The 17,451-nt window shown below is 51.9% G+C and overlaps 1 protein-coding gene across 1 annotated transcript; it reads right to left on the bottom strand.

Annotated features, from left to right (window-relative positions):
* Window positions 1–2,796: 2,796 nt before the first annotated feature.
* LOC787628 (cytochrome P450 11B1, mitochondrial) lies at window positions 2,797–7,627 on the bottom strand. The gene is made up of 12 exons (XM_059874517.1): window positions 7,590–7,627; window positions 7,061–7,216; window positions 6,659–6,894; window positions 6,398–6,583; window positions 6,100–6,303; window positions 5,674–5,828; window positions 4,810–4,881; window positions 4,083–4,249; window positions 3,929–4,031; window positions 3,314–3,424; window positions 3,042–3,239; window positions 2,797–2,910 (listed from the first exon to the last, which is right to left on the bottom strand). The coding sequence occupies exons 1-12, from the start codon at window positions 7,625–7,627 to the stop codon at window positions 2,797–2,799; spliced, it is 1,740 nt and encodes a 579-aa protein (XP_059730500.1).
* Between the last annotated feature and the right edge of the window lie 9,824 nt (window positions 7,628–17,451).

The raw sequence follows: 17,451 nt of genomic DNA, 5'->3' as shown, positions 1-17,451 counted from the left end.
GGAGCAGGGAGGAGGGAGCACGGAAGCCAGTACAGCGCCGCCAGGGGAGGCTTGGGGCCAAGCCACTGAGCCTAAGGTCTGCTGGCCCCACTTCCCAGGGAAAGGCTTGAAGCACAGGACAAGAGTGAGATTAGGAATCGCAACTGGAACCCCGCGGAGAGGCCAGGCTTTTAAAAGAAGGCTGAACTTGAAACACCTGTCACTGCATGTATTGTTTAATGTATTTATTTTTAATCAGAGGATAATTGCTTTCCAGTGTTGTGTTGGCTTCTGCCATATCTCAGCATGAAGCAGCCACAGGTATACATGGTTCCCTCCCTCTGGAACCTCCTCCCACCCCCTCCCTTCCCTCCCCTGTAGGCTGTCACAGAGCCCCACGTGGAGGTGAGACCTTGAAAACACTACACCAACACGGCAGCTGCCCTCAGCACCATCAGGCGAGCAGCGAGCCTAGCTTTGCAGGGTGGAATGAGGACAAAGCCCCGGATCCCCTTTCCCTCCCGAGAACCGAGACAAGGCCCTCAAGGGGGTTTAGGCTTGACACTAGTCAGCCCAGAGGAGACCCGGGCTGAGCAGTGAGCACAGAGTGGCTCCAGGACAGCGACAGCGCTGGGCAAGAGATGGCAGGGCCCTGAGGCAGACCCCAGCAGCAGGGAGCACAGAGGGCGCTCCGGTTCCTGGCATCGGGCTTCTTAAAGGCACTACTGCAGCTACACTGAAAGACCCGAAGAGGCGCAAGAATCATGAGGATCACACAGCAGACTCGAGACCGCAATAACCTGGAAGGTTGTCAGAAAGAGCCGGACAGATCCTCACAAGGCAAGACACGGGAAATTCCACGCCAGATCAAGAAAAAGGGGCCCCTCCATAGGCTTGAAAGAGGAAATCTGGAGAAACAGAAATCCAGGAGAGGATCTGGAAAGCAGACAGAGATGCTTAGCTGGAGTTTGTCTCCACGATGCCCACGAGCACTACCAAACCAAGTTCCTTAACGAGGGCCTTAGAGATCGGACGGTCCTCACGGCTTCAGGCAGCACCCCTTCCATGGAAGCGCCATGAGACTCTGCCAGATGAGCGAATCCTCTGAGCCCCGGTTTTCTCACCTGCAAAATGGGAATGAGGGTAGCACGTGCCTCTTCGGGCTGCCGTGAAAATCAAGCATCCACATGTGCCAAGCTCCGCAGAATGACACACACTCACCATGATGGGACTAGGTTTTCACTCCTTTCCTGTCACCACACTTGCTCCACTCGTTGCAGAGGAGGGCCACTGAGTGGTGGGAGAAGGATCGGATAGGTTGAGTGCCCATTGAGCCAGAAAACTCAGCACTTACCGAAAACCCATCTCACGGTGCCTCAGGGGGCCCACCGAAATGGTAATTCTATAGAATTGCCATAAGAAGAACTCAGGGCTCAGAGGGAATGAAGGCTGGACCTGTGTGCTGGGCGAGGGCTCCAGCTTGTGCCTGTGTGACCACAGAGGCTGGAACCTCCTCCCTCCTCCATGAATCTCTGGGTCCCTTTCAACAGTCCTGTCTGGGGTGGGAGAAGATCACACTGGCGGCCGCAGGCCTCTTTGCCCACGGATGGACTGGAGTGGTGACGGGGTGTGCAGCTCTTGTCCTCCTCCAGGGATCTTGGCACTGAACAGATGCCCTGGGGGGCGGTTCACTGACGGCAGGGAGAGTGGAGAGACCCCCCAGCCCTCAGTAGGGGCAGGGCTGGTGCAGCCAGAAACACGACTCCTCACACCTTGCTGCCTGCTCGGCCTGCCTGTGCCTCAGCAGATGAACTGGGGGTGGTGAGGGCGGGAGAGTGGAGAGACCCCACCACCCTTCATCCTGCCTCTGGGCCCACTTTCTACCTGGGGTGTCACCTGGCCCTAGGTGGGATGGGACAGACTGCCTGCTCCTGCCAACAAGGGGATCCCAGTTGGCTGTCAGTGGTTCAAACCTCTTCGGGCCTTGAGATCAAGGTGGTCCCTGTGTGGGTCACTGTGAGAGGGTAGTGGGCACTTCAGACTGGCTCTACTGAAGGGAGTGAGAGGTGGCCCCACACCCTTCTTCTAGAGGCTTCTCTATGGCCGGCCTGCCTCGTGCCAGAGGGGTTCACCATCCCTTATGCTCTCAGATGAGTATCATTGACCCTGATGTCCAGGTGGGCTTTTGGCAGTGTCTCCTCTAGGAAACCTGACTCACGACCTGCCTATTCAGGCCTGGGCTGGGCACTTCAGCCACAATCACAGAGGACCGGCACTGCCAGGGTGAGCCCAAGAGGCTAGGTAGACAGATAACAACCCAGCTTGAAGGCAAGTCCATGCCAGAGCTCTGGAGGCAAAGGGGACGGCACTTGAAATGGCAGCCATCAGGACAGGGCACGCCCAAGGTGTCAGCTCTTGCATTGGAGCAGAATTGAGCGCAGGAGGTATAAAGAGTGGACAGGGAGGCAGACGGTACGGTCTGAGGCCCATCGCTTGGATGGCCACACGAGGGGCCTGGGGCTAGTGCTGGGGTGACTGGGGTCAAGGGCCCTCAGACAGCGCTCCTTGCTGGAGAAAGAGCTGGTGGGACTGGGCATGTGACCAGGACCTGCCACCAAGGTTCATCCCCAGCTCTGCCCTGGCCTTGCTGCACAGGCCGGCAAGCCTGACCCGCGGGGGCCTGTGCTGTTCCATGAGTGCAAGTGCTGGCTGCACAGTGGTGTGACTCAAAAGTCAGGGCCTGTAGGAGAAAGAGGTGTGGCCGGGGTCCGGCAGAGGGGCTTGTAGGGTGCGTGGCCCGGCAGTGTGCTGACACGACTACTGGATGGCCCGGAAGGTGAAGAGGGGCAGGGTGGAGGGCATCAGTATGAAGCGGTAGACCATCTTTATGTCCTCTTGCTCCAGTGTCTCCACCAGGAAGTTCTTCAGCACCTAGGACAGAGGCAGGGTTCCACCTGGCCCCAGCCTGCCCTGCCTTCCAGGGCCCTGAGGCTGGGTGCCCCAGAACGAAGCCAGGGGTCCCCGGCCAGGCTGTCCACCCGTGCCCCTCGCGGCCCACTCACATGGTGCAGCAGGAGCAGCATCTCCACCTCGGCCACGCGCCGCCCCAGGCACTGGCGTACGCCAAAGCCAAAGGCCAGGTGCGGGAACCTGCTTCCAGAGCCCTGGCGGTCCAGCCAGCGCTGGGGGTGATAGCTCTCAGGCCTGGCGAACACGGTGGGGTTTCGACCCAGGGAATAGAGTAGGACCTTCACCAGCATCTGCAGCAGCGGGAAGGGGCCGATGTCAGCTGGCCCCTGGGTGAAGGTCGGTGGGGCTCCAGGGCCTCACTCACCCCAGCTGGGATGTGGTAGTTCCGCAGCACCAGGTCCGAGCTCACTTGCTCCTCCACGGTGATACCCACGGGGTAGAGCCTGCACACAGGGGAATCCACCAGGGTCCGAAGCTGTGACCAGTCACCAGACACCCTCTGCAGCCTTCCTGCTGCTACTGCTGCTAAGTCACTTCAGTCGTTTCCGACTCTGTGCGACCCCATAGACGGAAGCCCACCAGGCTCCCCCGTCCCTGGGATTCTCCAGGCAAGAACACTGGAGTGGGTTGCCATTTCCTTCTCCATTGCATGAAAGTGAAAAGTGAAAGTGAAGTCGCTCAGTCGTGTCCGACTCTTAGCGACCCCATGGACTGCGGCCCATCAGGCTCCTCCGTCCATGGGATTTTCCAGGCAAGAGTGCTGGAGTGGGGTGCCATTGCCTTCCTAGCCCAGTGCGTATAGCCTGAGGACAGCCTCACAACCCCGGGCCGTCACAGGTCACTCCTGGCACTGGGAAGCCCAGATCCTGAGGCGTTCCTTCCTTCCATCTCCCAAGTAAGCCAAAGCTCCCCAGGCTAGCGAGGACGTGACTGATGAGGGCCCCGGGACACTGAGGAGGGATCCCGGAGGAAGAAGCACCAGGCTCCCCTCCAGGGAGAAGAAGAGGAGGTACAGGGGCATGCACCCCTGGGCAAAGGAGCTGTCAGCCCCAGGATCCGTCGTCAAGCCCAGCAAGAGGGCTCTGCAGGCACGGGGCCAGGGCCGTGGGGAAGTCCAGGTCCATCTCGCCTACCTCAAGTCCTCCTTGAGGGCCGCCCGCAGCAAAGGCAGCTCCGTGATGGCCCTCTGGGGATTTTCTGAGATCCGGGCCTCAGCCACCAGGCTCTCCTGACGCAGGGCCTGCTGCACCTCCGGGTTCCGAGCCAGCTCAAAGAGAGTCATCAGCAAGGGGAAGGCTGTCTGCAGGGGGCGCAGAGGGCCAGGGCTCAGAACTCGGCATAGGCCATGTCCCTCCACTCCGGAGCCCCTCCCAGAAAGATGGTGGTCCCCTGGGGCAGGGGACGTGCATGCTCAGAGACCACAAAGCCCAACCTGGAGTCCTGGAGATTCTAAAACCAGCTCGTCGGCTTTCCCTCAATCCCTCAGGGGAGGCGTCCCCAACGTCACTGAGACCCAGGCCTCCTCTGGCCACCTCAGAACCTGAGGTTCTCTTCCTCCTTTGGGTCCAGGAGGGGCTCACTCTTGGCATCTACTAAGTGGGGAGAGGTGAGGAGCTGAGGTCTATCTGGGCATCCCCAGGCAGGTCCGCTCACAGGGTCCTAGCAGGAACCGGCCACCCAGACTCCCAGCCGTTGCCTCCTCCTGGATCATTTCCACGTGCAAAGAGCAGTGCCCGCTATCCAACCGGAGACCTGGGCAGCTCGGTATCTCCTAAATGTCGTCCCCAATGTAACCTGCCCCTGGCATCCCCTGCCTTGCAGATCCGGCCTCCCTGGGGCTCTCTGAGCTGTAGTCCGTACTGCGCTCTGCCCTGTGGCCCGTGAGGGACTGGATGCCTGAGCGAAACACTCCTCACACTGGCTTCCTCTAGCCTGGGATACAGGCCGGGTGTGCAAGGCCCTTCCTGACAGAGGCCCTGACCCTGTCTGCCCTCCTCTGCCCGCTTGCCTTGTTCCCTCCACTCAGCCTCATGGCCTTTCCTCGCTGCCAGCTCTTGCAGGGCCTGGCCTGCTGCCCTCCAGGCATCCTTTTCTGTGTGGTCTCTCCAATTTCAGTGAAAGCCCTCCTTCTCCAGGAAGCCTTCCCAGAGCAGGCACATGCCTGGCCCACCCTCTCTCACCTTATGGCTGCATCACAGCCCCAGCTCAGGGAGTGTCTCCACCTGAAGCCCGCACCTCAGCTCAGGGCCTGGGTGCCTGGCCCTCAGAGATGCTGGCAGAGGGAGGCTCGGTCTAGAGGCAGGACACTTCAGCTGCACTGTACACCCTGGGCCTGGCCCGCCCCCTGGGCTGGCTTCCCTGCCACCTGCTCTCTCCCCCACAAGCTGGAGACTCCTGCTGCCCTTTCCCATTAGCCAGTCACCTCCAAAGGATTGTCTCTGTCCCTGGAAAAGGTCTCTAGTGTGACTCTGCAGCCGAACCTCAGATCTTCCCCTCCCCCCAGGACCCCGGGGACCTCTGATGCTGCAGGTACCCAGGCCTCCGGCCACTCTACACTCTGTCTGGAGCCTGGTTTCTCATGTGGGTCACCATAGACTCCTTCCCTTTGGGAAGCTGGAGGCATAGATTGGGGAGGGGCGTGGAGGAGACATTTACCCTGGGAGGAGGCTGCCTGGAGGCAGGGGAGCTCCCTGCTCTATGGGAAGGGCTGGGTGCTGGCCTGACCGTGTCCACACTCCCAGCAGTGAGGTCGATCGTGTTGGCCTTGATGGTATCCAGGGTCATGTCTGCTCGCATCAGCAGCTCTGCCACGATGCCGCTGTAGTGCCACGGGTGGCCGAGCGCCAGCTCCTGATAGATTCTCTGGATGGCTCTGTTGGCTGCAGGATGCATAGCGACAGAAGCCCCGGGTCTGGCGCTGGGAAGCACTGCTCTTTGTCATCCTCCTGCCCTTTACCCTCCTCCATACCCCCAATTCTCCACGTCCTGCCCCAGTTCTCAGGCCCGCCCAGGCCAGCATCACTGCCGATGGGTCTGGGACCATAACGAAGCCACAAGCCCCTCCCGGGACCTCAGTCCTTCTGCGACTGTGGTGAGTGGAGGAGGCCCCGGGATCCCTAGTCACCGCACGGCCCGGGCTCCGGCCCTCACCATACTGGAAGATGTAGTCCCAGGCCTCAAAGTGCTCCCTCCACATGTTGGTGCTCATCCACCGTGACAGGCGCCTGGGCACAAACATGAGCTGCACGGTGGACTTCAACATGGCCTCCAGCGCGTGGATAAAGTTCAGGCTGTCAGGGTTTGGTTGCTGGGTCAAAAGGCCAAGCCGCTCCCCGTAAAGGACTAAGGTGCTGGCTGTGGCAGGAGGGGTTCCTGAGCCCCAGGCAGCCTGGGCCTCAGGGCCAGCTCCCCCCACGCCCTGAGGTGCGCCTGCCTCCCCAGCCCACACCTTCGATGGTGTAGCGGAAGACGCTGGGCGCGATGTCCAGGGTCAGACTCCCCCGAGCATTCTGCAGCACCCTCGCCTTCAGGGTCTGGGAGAAGTCCCTGGCCACGCCATCCACCAAGGGCGTGTACTTCTGCAGGGCTGGCAGCGAGAGGACGTCTGGGTTCACCGCAGTCGGTCCAAACGCCACTGGGGCCCGTTGCAGTAGAGCAGGGAGCAGAGTGTCAGGGTGTCAGTCAGCAGTGGCCCCGACCTGCACCCCACCTTCCTCTCTCCAGAGTGAAACCAGCCAGACAGGGAGCCGCCTGCTGGTCGTCAGGGGCAGGCTGACTCCGTTGGGATCGTGGTGGCACCTCTTTCCTCGGGGCAGCTTCGTGTACTTCACCCAGGCTGAGATGGGGGCTTCTGGCTGAGACTGCTGCTGGGGTGTTTGCAGACTCGCAGGCCCCCTGCCTGCTACACGCACCTCCCCTCGAGGCCCCCTCTGGGCCTGGAGGCTTCTGTGAGGAAGGAAGTCGAGCCCTTGGGAGCTGGAGCCCGTGGGCACCATCTCCCCAGCCACCCAGGTGGGCCTCGGGCAGGCTCGCTTTGAGGCCCTCCCCGTCCCACGTGCTCTCTGCACCCAGGCCGCCCTGCCCCTCCCTCCGCACCCTCACCGGCCCTCACAGCAAGAACACGCCACACTTGTGCCTGCGAGCCTGTCGGTAGGCCAGCCAGGGCTCCAGGAGCATCCGCTGAGGGTGACGGCTGTCCGCCTGCTGAAGCCTCTCCACGTCCTCGGGCAGCATCACGAACACCATGTGTCTCCCTCCCACGTCGTACCTGTGGGGCAGAGCTCTGCGGTCTGCTGAGGGGCCGTGTCCTGCCTGGTCCCCACTCCATAGAGCAAGGCGCTGGATCAGAGCAGGCGGGCCCTCCCGCGGTCTCACTGAAGCCTCCTCTCCTCTGGGGTCTGCGTTCTGTGCTCCCAGCAGCGAGCCGCCCAGGGCTCCTGCTCGACAAGGGCCCCAGTCTGCGGTGGCTGAGACGCACACCTGCCCCAAGGAGCCCCCTCCCTACCCCTTTCCCACGGCCGGGTGCCCCTGCCGGGATGTGGGCAGTGGGATGTGGCACAGCCCTGGCCCAGTGGGACTCAGGCACCAAGGGGGACAGAACGTGAGGGTGTTCTCGCTGAGGTGAGCGGGGAGAGCTTTACCTGAAAATGGGCCCCAGCTCCTGGAAGGTCTGATGCATGTCCAAGTGCATGTTCTCAGAGCCCTGCTCCTTCCAGATCTGCAGCATCCGCATCCACTTGTTGCCAGGACACCGGGGCATGGCTTTGAAGGGCAGCACCGCCTTGGGGGCTGCAGCACCTCTGGTGCCCAGTGGGTGTGCCCCATGCAGGGACAGCCAGGGCCCTGCCATCCGCACCCTGGCCTTTGCCCACAGTGCCATCCTGCTGCTCCCCACCCCCTCAGCCCCTTCCTTTTATCTCACCGGGCCTGCTTGCCCAGGCAATCTGATCACGTCACAGGCCAGACTGGCTCTGGGCCAGACCAGGAAGCCTGGGGCTGCGCTCACGCTGAAGGCCTCCAGCGGGAGGAGGGAGATGGATGGCACCGGGTCCGGCAGTGACCCAGGCCTGCTGGTGGGTGGCTCTTGGGAACAGGTCAGGGTTGGAGCAGGGACCCAAAGGGGTGGCGGTGGCGGCAAGAGGCTCCCCCTCCAGTGTGGAACAGGCGCAAGATGAATGGGTGTCTTATCTTCGCAAGGGATGAAAGGGGACCTTGGGTATGTTCGTCTCTCTTCTACAAGGACCTTAACGGGGAGCAGTGGGAAGGGCTGGGCTCTCATCTCCTGCAGCCCCGGGTTTTGCCTACTCTTGCCGGGGCCGGATGCTGAGTCCAGGGGTGGAGGCAGGAGCCAGCCAGGGTCCCTCCCAATGGGGGCTTGCAGTCCCACAGGGGGCACTTAGGGGATGCAAAGACCCCACTGGCACACTGGCGTCCAGGGCAGTTTGTGGCCGAGGCCCCGTGTGTCTGGCCTGGCTGGTCCAGCTGAGGAGCAGAGAACCCAGAAGACGGGGTCACTGGCAGGGAGGGCGAGGCTGGCCTGCAAGCCCCTCCTCAGTCAGAAAGGTGAGAGGACTCTGCCCCCATGGGGTGTGTGCTCAGGGCCCACATCCTTCTTTCTTCCTGGAATATGAGCAGCTCCCAGGGTGGGGAAAGTCTATGACAGGGGTGTGGTCGTGGGCCCCACACCCTCCCATGGTCCCAGCAGGCACACAGCTGGAGCCCTCCCTGTGCTTGGGGGCCCATAGTTTCAGACCCCGTGTCGTCTCACCCACCCCTGGCAGCTCTCCCAGGAGGTCGGTCTTGCTGTCCCTGGCCCTGCTTTCAAGCAGGAGATTGACAGCAGGTCTTCTGTGCCCACCCCAGGTCCCCCGTGTGTCAGCAGGACCCCAGGGCCCTCATGCTTGGGCCTCTGCAGAGGTGCCCAGGAGCCCCAGCCCTGATTTGGGGATGGTGCCCTGATGACACCGCCGTGCAGGCTCTGGAGGTAGGACAGGGAACACGTGGGGCTTCTAGCAGGGTGGCTGAAGATCTGAGTGTTCCTTGTTCTTCTACTTTCACTCATTCCCTCTCTTGACACTTCCTTGGGGGATATTCAGCTGTGGCCATGAGTCAGAACTGCCAAGGTCTCTCATCAAGCCGAGATGCACGATGGGCCTCAGCCCCAGGTGGCGTAAGAGCTGTCCTCGGGCAGAGACGCAGCCTGGAGCCCCAGCCTGCCCTTGGGGTGCCACTGCCTCGGCCCAGCCCACCCTGGCCAGCCTCCTGAACCTGTTCCTGTCTGTGTGGCCTCTGCCTGCACTAGTACCAAAAGCTCCTGAACTTGGGCCGAGCTCTTGGTACTTCCTAGACCAGCCAAGCTTCAGAGAAAGGTGCAGGTCCCAGGGGAATCTTCAAACAATGACTCCTCACAGAGGAAGACCCGAGAGTGCTCTCAGGGCCCCTGGTCCCCATGTTGCCGAAGGTGGGGCTCTGCCTTCTGCATGGGCCCTGAGCCCACCCCCGGCAGACCTCTTCTTGTGCTGAGGGCCAGCCAGCCGGGCTGTCGTCCCCCGAGGCACAGCTGTGGCTGAGGACCCAGCTTAGCCCCAGAAGGCCCAGGGCCCTGAGATGGGAGGCCTTGCCTGATGGTCTCCCCCGGTGGGGCCAGGCCTGGGTCTTGCGGGAGAACAGTACCACTCAGTGGGCGTCCCAGGGCAAGATCAGTGCCCAGGAGCCCTGATATCTGTATCAGGCTGTTCCCAGGCAGAACCCTTCTCCTCCCCGGCGTGCTGGGTACCGAATTCTCCACACTTCATCCCTGGTCCTTCCTACCCCAACTCCAGGCTCAGAGCCTGCGCCTCAATACAGTTCTCAGACTCCTTCCCCTCTTTCCCTGGGCCGGGAGAGTTAACCGGAACCCCAGCAGTGGCCCAGCCCCTTCCTCAGCCTTCCCACACAGGTCGAACCACAGGATCCTCTGGCCTGGATATCTGAACTCTTTGCCGTCCTCTGAGGGGAGTGGACTGCCAACTGCAGTGTGAGCCCAGCCAGGATAGACGGGGCACCTCCTCGAGGAGGCAGGGGCCCCCTACTTGATGCACTGGACCTCACAGACCTCAGCATCTGCAAGGTCCATGCTGTTAGTAACAGTCTGTGTGCAACAGAAAAAGACGAGCAACGTGCCAGGATGGCCACTCTTGGGTACATAGCTGAGAAAAGTAAACACGCTAATTTGGGAAGATGTTAGAACCATTATTTACAGCTGCCAAGATATAGAAACAGCATGAGTGTCCATCAGCAGAGGATTGGATGAGGAAGAAGTGGTGTATATCCATATATATACATATGGATATATATGAACATATAGAAATATATATGTATATATACACATGCATAATATGTATGAATATATGCATAGTCTATATGTGAATATATAGAAATTGAACGCGTTAGTCGCTCAGTCGCGTCCGACTCTTTTCCACCCCATGGATTGAGGCCCACCGGGCTCCTCTGTCCATGGTATTCTGCAGGCAAGAATACTGAGTTTCCATGCCCTTCCCCTGGACCTCTTCCCAACATGGGGATCAAACCTAGGTCTCTTGCATTGCAAGAGATTCGACCTGGTTTAATTTTGTTTTATTTCCATTACTCTAGTAGACAGATCCGCAAGGGATCGCTGTGATAGATGTCAAAAGTGTCCTGCCTATGTTTTCTTCTGGAAGTTTTATAACGTCCGGTCTTATGTTTAGGTCGTGAATACATTTTGAATTTATGTTTGTATGTGGTATGAGAAACGTTCTAACTCCATTCTTTTACGTGTAACCGTCCCGTTTGCCCAGCACTGCTTAGTCAAGAGACTGTCTTTTCTCCATTTTATATTCTTGCCCCTTTCACTGTACATTAATTTACTGTAGATGCGTGGCTTTATTTGGGGATTTTTATCCTTTCCCACTGATCTGTATTTCTCTCTTTCTGCCAGTACCTTACTCTCTCTGAGGACTGTATGAAGTATGGCTACAGTCTGGGAGTGTGGGAAGTCTGGGAGTGTGATTCCTCCAGCTCCACTATTCTTTCTGAAGATTGATTTGGCTGTTCCAGAACTTGTATATTTCCATGCAGATTTCAAACATTTTTTGTTCTAGTTCTCTGAGAAATACCATTAGTAATTTTCTAGGAATTGTATTGAATACGTAGGTGGTTCTGAGTATGAGAGACAATTTGACAATATTGATTCCTCTGAAGCAAGAACATGGTCATATCGTTCCCTCTGTTTGTGTCATCTTTGATTTCTTCCATCAGGATCTTACAGTTTTCAAAGTAGAGGTCTTTTGTCTCCTTAGGTATGTCTATTCCTAGGGTTTTCCTTCTCGTGTTCTCACTGTTATGTGATTATTTATTTCTGACTGTGCGGAGTCTTAGTTCCTGTGCAGACGTGTCTCTAGTTGCATCTCGGGGGCTGCTCTCAGGTTGTGGTGCGTGGCTTCTCATCACACTGGCGTCTCTTCTTACAGAGCTTGGGCCCCTGGGCTGGAGGAGTTCAGGAGTTGCCGCTCCTGGACTCTCGATCGCAGGCTCAGTAATTGTGGCACGCACAGGCTTCGCTGTTCTGCGGCATGCGGGATCTTCCTGGACCTGGGATTGAACTGGTGTCTCCTGCACAGGCAGGTGGACCGTTTACTCTGTAAGCCACCAGGGAAGCCCTGGGGTGTCATTGTCTTTTTTTTTTTTTTAAACTTTTTTTTTAATTAAAGGATAATAGCTTTACAGAATTTTGCTGTTTTCTGTCAAACCTCAATATGAATCAGCTGTCGGTTTACATATATCCCCTCCCTTTTGAAACTCCCTCCCATCTCCCTCCCCATGCCACCACTCTAGGTTGGTACAGACCCCCTGTTTGAGTTTCCCGAGCCATACAGCAAATTCCCGTTGCCTGTCGATTTTACGTATGGTAATGTAAGTTTCCATGTTACTCTTGCCATACATCTCACCCTCTTCTCTCCCAATGTCCATAAGTCTATCCTCTATGTTTGTTTCTCCGTTGCTGCCCTGTAAAAAGTTCTTCAGTACCACTTTTCTAGATTCCGTGTATATGTGTTAGGATAGGATACTTATCTTTCTCTTTCTGACTCACTTCACTCTGCATAATAGATTCTGAGTTCATCCACCTCATCAGAGCTGACTCAAGTGTGTTCCTTTGAATGGCTGGATAATATTCCATTGTGTATATTTACCACAACTTCTTTATCCATGCATCTGTCGATGGACATCTAGGTTGCTTCCATGTTCTAGCTATTGTAAATAGTGCTGCGGTGAACAATGGGGTACATGTGTCTGTTTCAATTTTGGTTTCCTCAGGGTTCACGCCTGAGGAAGGAGTGGGATGGCTGGGTCATATGGTGGCTTCATTCTTAGTTTTTTAAACAATCTCCATACCGTCTTTCATAGTGGCTGTATCCATTTAAATGCCACCAACAGTGCAAGAGCGTTCCCTTTTCTCCACACCCTCTCCAGCATTTACTGTTTGTAGACTTTTTGACGATGGCCATTCTGAGTGGTGTGAGGTGATACCTCAATATAGTTTTGCTTTGCCTTTCTCTTATAATGAGCGATGTTGAGCATCTTTTCATGTGTTTGTTAGCCATCTGTATGTCTTCTTTGGAGAAATGTCTGTTTAGTTCCTTTTCCCACTTTTTGATTGGGTTGTTTGTTTTTCTGGTATTGAGTTGTATGGGCTGCTTGTATGTTTTGGAAATTAATTCTTTTTCAGTTGTTTCATTTGCTGTTATTTTCTTTCCATTCTGAGGGTTGTCTTTTCACCTTGCTTATAGTTTCCTTTGCTGTGCAAAAGGTTTTATGAGGTCCCACTTGTTTACTTTTGTTTTTATTTCCGTTACTCTAGGAGGTGGGTCATAGAGGATCTTGCTTTGATTTATGTCATCGAGTGTTGTGCCTATGTTTTCCTCTAAGAGTTTTATAGTTCCTGGCCTTACATTTAGGTCTTTAATCCCTTCTGAGTTTATCTTTGTGTAGGTGTTAGGAAGTGTGCTAATTTCATTCTTTTACCTGTAGCTGTCCAGTTTTCCCAGCACCATTTATTGGAGAGGCTGTTTTGGCCCCTGTCTATAGTCTTACTTCCTTTGTCAAAATAAGGTACCCATAGGTGCATGGGTTTATTTCTGGGCTTTCTATCGTGTTCTATTGGTCTGTATTTCTGTTTCTGTGCCAGTACTATACTGTCTCAATGACTGTGGCTTTGTAGTATAATCTGAAGTCAGAGAGGTTGATTCCTCCACCTTCACTCTTCTTTCTCAAGACTGCTTTTGCAACTCGGGGTCTTTTGTGTTTCCGTATGAATTTGTTGTTCTAGTTCTGTGAAAAAGTGCCATTGGTGATTTGGTAGGGATTGCAGTGACTGTGTAGTTTGTGTTTAGTAGTACAGTCATTTTCACAATATTGATTCTTCCTCCCCAGGAACATGAAATATCTCTCCATCTGTTGATGTCATCTTTGATTACTTTCATCAGTGTGTTATAATTTTCGGTATAGAGTTTTTTGTCTCCTTAGGTAAGTTTATTCCCAGATACTTAATTCTTTTTGTTGCAATGGTGAATGGGATTGATTCCTTAATTTCTTTCTGATTTTTTCATTGTTAGTATATAGAAATGCAAGTGATTTCTGTGTATTGGTTTTGTATCCTGCAACTTTGCTAAATTCACTGATTAGCTGTAGTAGTTTTTTGATACTATCTTTAGAGTTTTCTATGTACAGTATTATGTCATCTGCAGACAGTGAGAGCTTTATTTCTTCTTTTCCTATCTGTTTCCTTTCCTTTTTTTCCTTCTCTGATTGCTGTAGGACTTCCAAAACTATGTTGAATAATAGTGCTGAAAGTGGACACCCTTGTCTTGTTCCTGATCTTAGGGGAAATGCTTTCATTTTTCACCATTAAGAATAATGTTTGCTGTAGGCTAATCATATATGGCCTTTACTGTGTTGAGGTAGGTTCCTTCTGTGCCCATTTTTTGAAGAGCTTTCATCATAAATAGGTGCTGAATTTTGTCAAAGAATTTTTCTGTGTCCGTTGAGATGATCATATGATTTTTTAATTTCAGTTTGTTAATATGGTGTATCACATTGATTGCTTTGCATATATTGAAAGGTCTTAGCATCCCTGGAATAAACCCAACTTGATCACGGTGTATGAGCTTTTTGATGTGTTGCTGAATTCTGTTTGCTAACATTTTGTTGAGGATTTTTGCATCTATGTTCATCAGTGATATTGGCCTGTAGTTATCTTCGTCTTGTCTTTATCTGGTTTTGGTATCAGGGTAATTGATGGTGGCCTCGTAGAATGAGTTTGGAAGTGTTCCTTCCTCTGCAATTTTTTGAAATCATTTTAGAAGGATAGGCATTAGCTCTTCTCTAAATGTTTGATAAATTCTCGTGTGAAAGCATCTGGCCCTGGGCTTTTGTTTTTTGGGAGATTTTTGATCAAAGCTTCAGTTTCAGTGTTTATTTCTGGGTTGTTCATAATTTCTATTTCTTCTTGGATCAGTCTTGGAAGATTGAAGTTTTCTAAGAATCTGTCCATTTCTTCCAGGTTATCCATTTTATTGCCATATAGTTGTTCATAATGGTCTCTTATAATCCTTTGTATTTCTGCATTGTCTGTTGTAACCTCTGCTTTTTCATTTCTAATTTTGTTGATTTGATTCTTCTCTTTTTCTTTCTTGTTGACTCTGGCTAAAGTTTTCTTGATTCTGTTTATCTTCTCAAAGAACCAGCTTTCAGTTTTGTTAATCTTTACTCTTGTTTCTTTCATTTCATTTTCATTTATTTCTGCTCAGATCTTTATGATTTCTTTCCTTCGACTAATTCCTGGGGGCGGGGGTTGTTCTTCTTTTTCCAGTTGTCTTAGGTGTAAATTTAGTTTGTCTGTTTGAGGTTTTTCTTGTTTCTTGAGGTAGAATTGTATTGCTATAAACTTCCCTCTTAGAACTGCTTTTGCTGCATCCCATAGGTTTTGAGTTGTGTTTTCATTGTCATTTGTTTCCAGAAATGTTTTGATTTCCCTTTTGATTTCTTCAGTAACCTGCTGGTTATTTCGAAATGTGTTGTTCATCTCTGAGTGTTTGTGTTTCTTACGGTTTTTTTTTTTTTTTTTTGTAATCGATATCTAGTCTCAAGCATCATGGTCAGAGAAGATGCTTGATACAATTTCAATTTTCTTAAATTTACTGAGGTTTGATTTGTGACCCAAGATGTGGTCTATCCCGAAGAATGTTCCATGTGCACTTGAGAAAAAGGTGTACTCTTCTGCATTTGGATGGAATGTCCTGAAGATATCAAGGCGATCCATCTCATCTAATGTATCATTTAAGACTTGTGTTTCCTTATTAATTTTCTGTTTTGATGATCTGTCCATTGGTGAGAGTGGGGTGTTAAAGTCTCCTAGTATTCTTGTGTTCCTGTCAATTTCTCCTTTATGTCTGTTAGTGTTTGTCTTATGTACTGAGGTGCTCCTATGTTGAGTGCATAGATATTTACAATTGTTATGTCTTCCTCTTGGATTGAGCCCTTGATCACTATGTAGAGTCCTTCTTTATCTCTTGTAACCCTCTTTAATTTAAAGTCTATTTTGTCTGACATGAGGATTGCTACTCCAGCTTTCTTTTGCTTCCCATTTGCATGGACTATAGTTTTCCATCCTCTCACTTTCAGTCTATATGTGTCTTTAGGTCTGAAGTGGGTTTCTTGTGGACGGCATATATATGGGTTTTGCTTTTGTACCCATTCAGCCAGTCCGTATCTTTTGGTTGGAGCATTTAGTCCATTTACATTTAAAGTAATTATTGATATATATGTTCCTATTGCCATTTTCTTAATTGTTTGGGACTTTGTAGATCTTTTTTCCTCTTTTGCATTTCTTGGCTATATAAGTCCCTTTAACGTTTATTGTAAAGCTGATCTGATGGTACTGAATTCTGTTAAGAAATGAGATCCTTGCTGGCTCGGTAATCTTGGTCGTAGATTTTTTTCCTTTCAGTACTTGAAATATATCCTGCCATTCCCTTCTGGCCTTCAGAGTTTCTGCTGAACGATCAGCTGTTAAGCGTATGGGGTTTCCTTTGTATGTTACTTGTTGCTTCTCCCTTGCTGCATTTAATATGCGTTCTTTGTGTTTAGTCTTTGTTAGTTTGATTAGTATGTGTCTTGGCATGTTTCTACTTGGGTTTACCCTGTATGGGACTCTGTGCCTCTTGGACTTGATTGACTATTTCGTTTTCCTTGTTGGGAAAATGTTCAAGTATAATCTCTTCAAAAATTTTCTCATACCCTTTCTTTTTCTCTTCTTCTTCTGGGACCCCTATAATTCGAATGCTGGTGAGTTGAATATTGTCCCAGAGGTGTCTGAGACTGTCGTCAGTGGTTTTCATTCTTTTTACTTTATTCTGCTCTTCAGAAGTTATTTCCACCATTTTATGTTCCAGCTCACTGATTCGTTCTTCTGCATCAGATATTCTGCTATTGATTCCTTCTAGAATACTTTTAATTTCAGTAATTGTGTTGTTTGCCTCTGTGTGTTTATTCTTTATTCTTCTAGGTCTTTGTTGATTGAATCTTGCATTTTCTCCATTGTGTCTTCAAGGTTTTTGATCGTCTTTACTATCATTATTTGTAATTCTTTTTCAGGTAGTTTGTCTATTTCTTCTTCATTCATTTGGACTTCTGTGTTTCTAGCTTGTTCTTTCATATGTGTAGTATTTCTCTGCCTTTTCATGATTTTTTTTTTAAAATTTATTGTGTTTGAGGTCTCCTTTTCCCAGGAGAATTCAAGGTTGAATTCTTTCTTCCTTTTGGTTTCTGCCTTCCTAAGGTTGGTCCAGTGGTTTGTGTAAGCTTTTCTTTGGGTGAGATTTGTGCTGAGTTTTTGTTTGTTTGTTTTTCCTCTGATGGGCAAGGCTGAGTGAAGTGGTAATCCTGTCTGCTGATGATTGGGTTTGTATTTCTGTTTTGTTCGTTATTTAGATGAGACATGTTGCCCAGGGTGCTACTGGTGGTTGGGTGATGCTGGGTCTTGTATTCAAGTGGTTTCCTTTGTGTGACTTCACACCATTTGATACTCCCTTGGGCTAGTTCTCTGGTAGTCTAGGGTCTTGGAGTCAGTGCTCCCACTCCAAAGGCTCAAGGCTTGATCTCTGGTCAGGAACAAGATTCCGCAAGTGGTTTGTTATGGCATTCAGTGAGATTAAAACAAAAATCCACAAACAAATAACCCCACACAAATGGGGTTTGGCAGTTACAAAATCAGGCATATAAGGATTAAAATAATGGAATGTACACATATACACCCATGAGCTAATGAAAATAGTCCAGCAAAAATAAAATACAGTAGACTGACCCGGCAAACAAAGGAAATTAAAAATTATATTTACCAGTTAAGAAAACTAACTAAAGCATGAACTGGAAAACAAAACTAAAGCAAGGTGCCAAGTGGGGAATAAAGCCATGAAAACACAACTC

The sequence above is a fragment of the Bos taurus genome, chromosome 14 (genome assembly GCF_002263795.3).
Source record: "Bos taurus isolate L1 Dominette 01449 registration number 42190680 breed Hereford chromosome 14, ARS-UCD2.0, whole genome shotgun sequence".
NCBI lineage: Eukaryota > Metazoa > Chordata > Mammalia > Artiodactyla > Bovidae > Bos > Bos taurus.
Note: the sequence above shows the minus strand (reverse complement) of the source record. Positions and strands in the feature narration are given on the sequence as shown.

Bases quoted from the DNA above. Each gene is read 5' to 3' on its own strand.
- LOC787628 (XM_059874517.1), bottom strand. From the start codon at position 7,627: ATGCATCAGACCTTCCAGGAGCTGGGGCCCATTTTCAG. The intron at 6,584-6,658 runs GTGGGGTGCAGG...AACGGGCCCCAG, and splicing joins TTCACTCTGGAGAGAGGAAG to TGGCGTTTGGACCGACTGCG. The intron at 3,425-3,928 runs GTGCTTCTTCCT...GACTGGTCACAG, and splicing joins TCTCCCTGGAGGGGAGCCTG to CTTCGGACCCTGGTGGATTC.